Source organism: Elephantulus edwardii, unplaced genomic scaffold (genome assembly GCF_000299155.1).
Source record: "Elephantulus edwardii isolate Elephantulus edwardi_28Jun2011 unplaced genomic scaffold, EleEdw1.0 scaffold00509, whole genome shotgun sequence".
In the NCBI taxonomy this organism is placed as follows: domain Eukaryota; kingdom Metazoa; phylum Chordata; class Mammalia; order Macroscelidea; family Macroscelididae; genus Elephantulus; species Elephantulus edwardii.
Window position 1 is genome coordinate 307474 of NW_006400259.1, and position 7657 is coordinate 315130.

General features: G+C 40.7%; 1 protein-coding gene and 1 pseudogene across 1 annotated transcript in view; one reads left to right on the forward strand and one right to left on the reverse strand.

Moving 5' to 3' along the window:
- Positions 1 to 342: 342 nt before the first annotated feature.
- On the reverse strand, positions 343 to 828 carry LOC102870549 (annotated as a pseudogene).
- Positions 827 to 7657, forward strand: part of LOC102871768 (U3 small nucleolar ribonucleoprotein protein IMP4-like) — a 30333-nt gene continuing 23502 nt past the window's right edge. The window contains exon 1 of the mRNA XM_006903102.1: positions 827 to 996. Within this exon, the coding sequence (XP_006903164.1) occupies positions 827 to 996 (170 nt within the window). The remainder of the gene's footprint in view (positions 997 to 7657) is intronic.

Genomic DNA, 7657 nt, shown 5'->3' on the forward strand with positions numbered 1-7657 from the left:
AAAACTGAGCCGAGTGAAAGCTGTGAGTGTTAATTCCTGTAAAGCTAGCTGTGACAAAGCAAGTTCATGACGGTGGTTACTGCACACTGTGTGCTGCAGAGAGAGCGTCTGACGTGGGAGCACCTGAGGCGTGTACTGTGGGAGGCATATTGGGATTATTGAATACAAGAGGGTGTTCAGGAGAGAGGCCCCAGGAGGGTCAGGAAATGTTCTTTTTGACACACAATATTTAACATGAAGAGGAGTTTCACAGTCCTTCCAGGGTGGATACTGCCATCATTAGCCTCTCCCAGTGTTTTGGGATGGCGACGTCCAGATGAGTCCCTGGGCCAGAGAAGGGACCTAGTGCCGCAGATTGTTCTGGGAGGTTGGCAGGGAAGATGATTTGCACAACGAAGTCACCACTAATCCACTACTTAAGTCTAGTCCTTGGCCTTCTTTCTCTGCTCTGTAGTGCAGAAACATTTCTTTAAAAGCCAGAAAATCTGTAAATGTGAGCAGCATGTCAAATATGTCCCCAGCCACTTCATCTTTATGGTGCTGTAATGTTGTGAAAGCTGCCATGTTAAACCCAGGGATCCGCTCCAGCAGCTGCTCTTCAATATACTTTTCTACCAAAGAAATATATTCATTAAAAATACGTGTGTAGGTAATTTTATTCTCTTCTGTGTCTTCAAACTCCTGGTACTTGTCCATGAAATTTCTCTGAAGCAACTGGAACTCATCATCCATGATGACGTCTTCTAAATACCCGACCACAGCATCAAATTCTGCATCAGTGGCTGAAGAGATGGACAGCGCGACACTCTCTTCCTCTAAGGCGTCCATGTCTGGGGGCGCCCCAGCCAGGTGGCTTCCTAGCCCGCAGGCGCTCGGGCCGGGCGTCCACTCGGTTCCCCCCAGCTCCTGCTGCATCGCCGGACAAGGCCACCCGCCTGGGCCTCAGGCTGCTGGGGCCACGGCCAGGACTCTCTGCGCGCGCCACAGCCCGCACACGTCGGTTACTGACCACAGGGCACCGCGCCCCGCCCTAAAATAGATTTTTAAGATTATCTTTGATGGTTATGAATGGAAGGAAGAAGAACCTTGTGGATACCCAAACCATTCTAATCAATTGATAAGATGTAAGCATTATTGGTTCAGTTGTACAATTAAAATTTTCTACAGGGAAATAAATGCATCAACAAACAAACAAACAAACCATGAATAACAAAAGACAACTCAAAGATAGCCGCTTGCCAGTTTTTTCTCCCTAAGAGCCACTAGTCACATCTATTTGACACCATCTGCAAGGAGCAGATCTGAGTTCCATTCCTGGTCAATTTACCTTGTGTGTAGTTGTTGTTCATCTGTCAGCAGAAGCTTATTTACTGCCAGGATGCTGAACAGGCTGCAGTGGAACTACCAGATGATGGAGAATTAGGAAGAAAGATTTGGCTTTCGACTTCCATGTGTCATAGGAAAGTCACACGACTGGGCAGTGGTGAGGAATACAGGGTATTAGTATAATTATATTATACTATCATTACATAATGATAGTATAATTATAGAAATTAGAAGAGGCCTGGGTGAAAGAACAGAGTAACAAAATGCTTGGCACACCAAAAGATTTTAGAGAAGGAGCCTTACTGTGAACTTGGTGGTTCTTTTTCTGCATCCAAAGCGTGTGCTGCTGAGAGCAACTTTTACCATCTTGAGAACCATTCAGCTGAATGCACATGCAATAAACATTCAACTTTCTCAGGAAGCCTTATTAAAATTTCTTCCAAATTTGGTGGATGAAATAAGTTGCAATGTGAATGCTCTAGGCTTTCACAGTACAACAGTACCTATAGCTCAGATACCAATAAAAATTGGTAAGATTCCACTACAAAGAACAAACACTGCCTACATGATAGGGTAAAATTAAGTAAAATAGAGTTTTAAATGAGTAACAAATTTTTATTTTATCAGAGTTCCAGGCCTTCTGAGACATGACGAACATAGATTCTGCCTTCACCATGACCATGTAATTAAAAGGGAAAAAATTGGTATGCCTGGGATAAGGAACACCTGATTCCAGTTAAGGTTGGCTCTAAGCTAAAGTTACCATTTTCATCTGTGGGGGGAAAAACCCAATTGAAGAAATGTTGTTGTTGTTGTTGTTAAGTGCCGTCAAGTCGACTCTATGAAGGAGAGTCCCCAGCGCTTGGGTGTCTTTCATCCTCTTTCCAGGTTCATAGGGTTTCTGGAGGCAAGCTATTACAGAAGTGGATGCCACTCCTCCTTCCAAGCTTGTTTTAAGTAAGCAATCATGTAAAAGCCAGATGGCAACCTGGAAAAGGAGCTTACCCAAGGTAAGTAGTAAGAGGTGGGTGGGGAGGTATTGTTATGCAATCCCTCCCCCAAGTCCACTCCACTGTGCAGCCTTCATTCTGGACTTCCTGCTTGAAAGACTGTTTATGTTGTGAATTAGGACTTCCAGAGTTCTTTTAAGCTTTTCTTTAATGAAGTCTACAGTCCTGGGTTTTAGTCATAGGTCCATAATCCACCTCAAATTGGTTTTCTTATATGGAGAGAGGTGTGGATCTTGCTTGAGTTTTCTACAGATAGTTTTCCAATTTTGCCAGCACCATTTGTTAAAAAGGCTGTTGTTTCCCCACTTACCTGATTTCATCTCCTTGTCAAAAATCAGTTGACCATAGATAGATGGGCTGATTTCTGGATTCTCAATTCTATTCCATTGATCTTTGTGTCTGTCATTGTACCAATACTACACCGTCTTGAGCATCATGGCATTATAGTAGGATTTGAAATTGTGGAGTGAGATGCCTCCTACCTTGTTTTTCTTTATAAGGAATTTTTTGCTGATTCTGGGCATCTTCTTCATTCCAAATGAAATTGGAGATTGCCTTTTCCATCTCATTGAAGAATGAAATTGGTATTTGTATTGGGATTGCATTGAACATGTAAATTGTCTTGGTAGTATTATCATTTTCACAATATTGAGTCTTCCTATTCATGAGCAAGGGATATTCTTTAACCTTTCCAGGTATCTTTTGTTTCTTGTAATAATGATTTGTAATTTTCTTTAAATAGATCCTTTGTGCTTCTGATTAGGTTTACTCCCAAGTATTTAAGCTTGTGATTAGCTATTGTGAAGGGTATTGTTTTTCTCAAATCCAGTTCTGTATTCTCTTTGTCACTGTAGAGAAATCCAATTGATTTTTGGATGTTGATCTTGTATCCTTGGTCAACAATGCTCAACAATTTTTTTGGTGAGTCTTTACGGTTTTCAATGTATACTATCAAGTTATCTGCAAAGAGAGATAATTTTACCTCCTCTTTGCCAATTTGAATACCTCTTATTTCCTTCTCTTGCCTTATTGCTAAGACTTCTATTACAATATTGAATAAGAGAGCTGATAGAGTGGTAGAGAGGTAGAGGGGTAAAGAAACAGAGGGGTAGAGGTGTAGAGGAGTAGATGGGTAGAGTGGTTCATGAGTTCAGTCGGCCATGTGCTGACAGAAGGGATGGGAAGACAGAGGACACACAGCATGCTTGGAGGGATTTCTCTCAGTGATTCTTACACTACGCAGGTACGAGAGACTATGGATCCCAGAAGTCCGCAGGTCAAGGCCACCTTTAAATTTTGGCGTTCACAGGGCAGCTTGTGGACAGAAGCAAAGAAATTATTTCTACCTATTTTACAGTCAGAAATCAACTGAACATGCAACAAAGATGCATACGTAATAATAGGTGACTGGAATGCAAAAGTCAGGAGCAGGGAAAAAGGAGTAGTAGTGCAAACACAGACTTGGTGACAGAAATGAGGCTGGGGACAGAATGATATAATCCTGTACAACCAATGTTTTATTCATTGAAAATGACTTTTATAAGAAACATAAACACAAGCTATGCACTTGGATTTCACCTGATATTATGTATAGTAATCAGATTGATTATATCTGTGGAAAGAATTGTTAGAAAGCTCAATATGCACATCCAAAAACTTCTCCAACAGGGTAAAAAGGAAACCACAGACTGGGAAAAAGTATCTGGTAATGACATATCTGATGAGGGACTTATATCCAGAATTTATAAAGTACTTGAGCACCACAACAAAATAAAGGTAAACAATCCAATAGAAAAATGAGCACAGGATATGAACAGATACTTCACCAAAGAAGACATTCAGATGGCTGCTAACAAGCACATGAAGAAATGTTCAAAATCCCTAGCTCTAAGAGAGATGCAAATAAAAACAACTATGAGATATCATCTCACCCCAGTCAGAACAACAAAATTTAACAGAACAGCAAGCAACAAATGCTGGCGAGGTTGTGGAGAAACTGGAACCCTTATTCACTGTTGGTGGAAGTGTAAAATGGTGTAACCACTGTGAAAGGTGGTATGGCACTCTCTCAAAAAGTTGCAAATAGAGATATCATTTGACCCAGCAATTCCACTACTGAGAATATACCCCAAAGAGACCATAACTGACATTCAAGCAGATATATGCACACCCATGTTTTTCATGGCTTTGTTCACAGTAGCAAGGAGGTGGAAACAACCTAAGTGCCCATCAACAAACGAATGGATAGAGAAGCTGTGGTATATTCACACAATGGAATACTATGCTGCATTGAAAAACAAGGAACTCACTGCCAAAGGGGCCCTTTAGAGTAGTGAGAGAAGATCTTCATCCTGAAACCTACAGCGTCCCTTTACAGCAGGAAGTAGCTAAGAGAATACGCCATCCCCTTTTCCTTATGAATCAGGGCGAAGTCTCTCTCAGGGAGGAGAGACAGGGAATGGCAAAGGACACACTGACAAAGGAGATTAATCAGAACTGGCTTCAACAAGCACTGTGGCAATTGGACAATTAAAACAGACATTTGGGGGGGGGAAGAAGAACGAACTGGGGAGGAGGGTAGAGAAAACAGTGCAACAATGAATGAATGAAAACCCAAAATCTCTGTAAATGTTCACTAAAAGTAATAAAATTTAGTAATAATTAAAAAAAAAGAAAAACAAGGAACTCATGCAATATTATTCAAAATGGTTGACCTTGGAGGACATTATGCTGAGTGAAATATCTCTATCTCAGTCACAAAGGGACAAGTACTGCATGGTGCCACTGTTGTAAAACAGGACTGACCTCGAGGTTGCGGAGGGGGGAGACAGAGAAGATGGGTTCAATAATGCATTGAAACTGATGAGGGAGAAAACTGTTTAAAAGGAATATGTGATTAGGTATTTTTGTCATGACAGGAGTCCAGAGCGAAGGCTGCACAGTGGAGTGGACCTGGAGGGAGGGATTGTAAAACAAAGAATTTTTCTTTTACTTTTCCAAGAGGGTAGTGTACTGGGGGGAGAGTTGGGAGGGGAGAAAAATGCAACAATGAATGAGTAGAAATCCAAAGTCTCTGTAAACTTTCATTGAAATTATTAATAAATTAAAAAAAACACAACCAATCATAACTGCCACACACACACCCCTCCCAAAAAGAAAGCTCAATATCATCTGGGAAAATTAGGCTAGACGCTGCTTGTCGAGCAGAATATCATCTGCAAGTACAACTAAAGCTAAAGAAGGTTAAACCTAATCCAAAGGAACGAAAACTTGATTTTAAGTCTACCCACCAGATTTGAGGCCTTGAGCATTAATGTACGAAGACCAGTTAGACAGTGGGATGTGGGAGGATAGCACTAATACCATGAATGAAGAATGCAAAAGGTCATTAAAAAGAGGAGGAAGAAAAGCCCCACATGGATGTCAGAAGAGACTGTGAATATTGTGCTAGAGCACCAAGAAGCCAAAACCAAGGGAAGGAAGCTGGAAGTTTAGAAACTGAACAGAAGATTTCTCAGGGAAGGTCGGGAAGTCAAAATAAAGTATTATAATGAAATGTGCAAGGAGCTATGGTCAGAAAATCAAATGGCCAAACATGTAAGAATTTCATAATCTGAAGGAACTGAAGAACAAATGAAAGTCTCGAGTTGCAATACATTATGATGCTATGGGCAGAACATTAAATGGCCCAGGAAGCATTAAAAGAACATTCAAGGAGTACACAGAGTCACAGTACCAAAAAGAATTCACTGACAAAAAAGAATTTCATGAAACAACATATGATCATGAGACAATGGTGATAAAGAAAGAAGTGCAACTCCTCTGAAGGAATTGGTGAAAATACAAGGCCCCAGGAATTGATGGAATACCAATTAACATATTTCAACAAACAGATGTTGCCAGGATGTGCTGACCAGGTTGTACGAAGAAATCTAGAGGACAAGTACATGAACAAATGACTGGAAGACATTCATCTTCATTCCTATTCCAAAAGAAGGTGACTAGAACAGAACATTTACAGAGAACTACCAGAAATTCAAGCTGGGTTTAGAAGAGGTTGTGGCACTGGAGACATTATTGCCAATGTCAGATGGATCTCGTTGAAAGCAGAGAGTACAAGAGGAATTTATATCTCTGTTTCATTGAGTATGCAAAGGCATTTGACTGTATGAATTACAAGTTGGAACTAATCGTGAGAAAAATGAGAATCATGGAACAGTAGATTGTGCTCATATGAAACCTATACCAGGACCAAGAAGCAGTCATCAAAACAGAGCAAGGTTCAAACTCAGGAAAGGAGTGCATCCTGGATGTGTCTTGTCTCCGTATATTTTCAATCTGTATGTGGAACAGGTCATTCAGGAGGCAAAATGTGGTATCAGGATTGGAGGACGACTCATCAATAATCTGAGCTATGCAGATGACACAAACTTGATTGCTGAAACAGAAAACCTCAAACATTTGCTACAGAAGGTCAAGTACTGTAGTCTCAAATACAGATTAAATCTCAACATCAAGAAAACAAAGATTCTCACCCCGTGCCAATTGGCAGCACCACAATAGACGGAGAGGAGATTGAAGTTGTTAACAATTACAGCTTTCTCGGCCCCACAATCAATACTCTTGGAATCCACAGTCAGGAAATCCAAAGACTAATTGTGTTGGAGAAGTCTGCTTTCAGGGACCTCTCAAAAGTGCTAAAGGGCAATGAAGTGAGTCTAGAGATTAAGGTGCATGAGATCCAGAACATTGTCTTAAACAATTACTTTCTATACATTACAGGGGGGACAATGACTAAGGATGACAGAAAAAAGATTGATTACTTTGAGTTATGGTATTGGAGAAGAGTATTGAACATACTATGGACCGTCAAGATAACAAATAAGTCTCTATTAGAGAGGATGTAAACAAGATTTTCCTTGGAAGAAAGGATGTTGAAGCTCTGGCTTACATAGTTTGGGCACATGGGAAAAAGAAACCTTTGGAGAAAGACATCATTCCTGGAAAGGTAGAGTTACACCGTAGGATAGCAAGACCCCATATGAGATGGATTGACACAGTAACTGGAGTAACGGGTGTAGGCATGTCAGAGACAGTAAGATTGGCTCAGGCTAGGGCGGATTTCACAGCTATTGTACATAGGATAGCTATGAGTAGCAAGTGATTCGATGACATACAACAAAATTCATGAACAGGGAACTTTTACAAAGACAGAAGAGGAAGAAAAGACCAAAATGGATGTCAGAAGAGACTCTGAAGATTGCACTGGAACGTAGAGAAGCCAGAGCACAAGGAAGAATTCAAGATACTAAAGAGCTGAA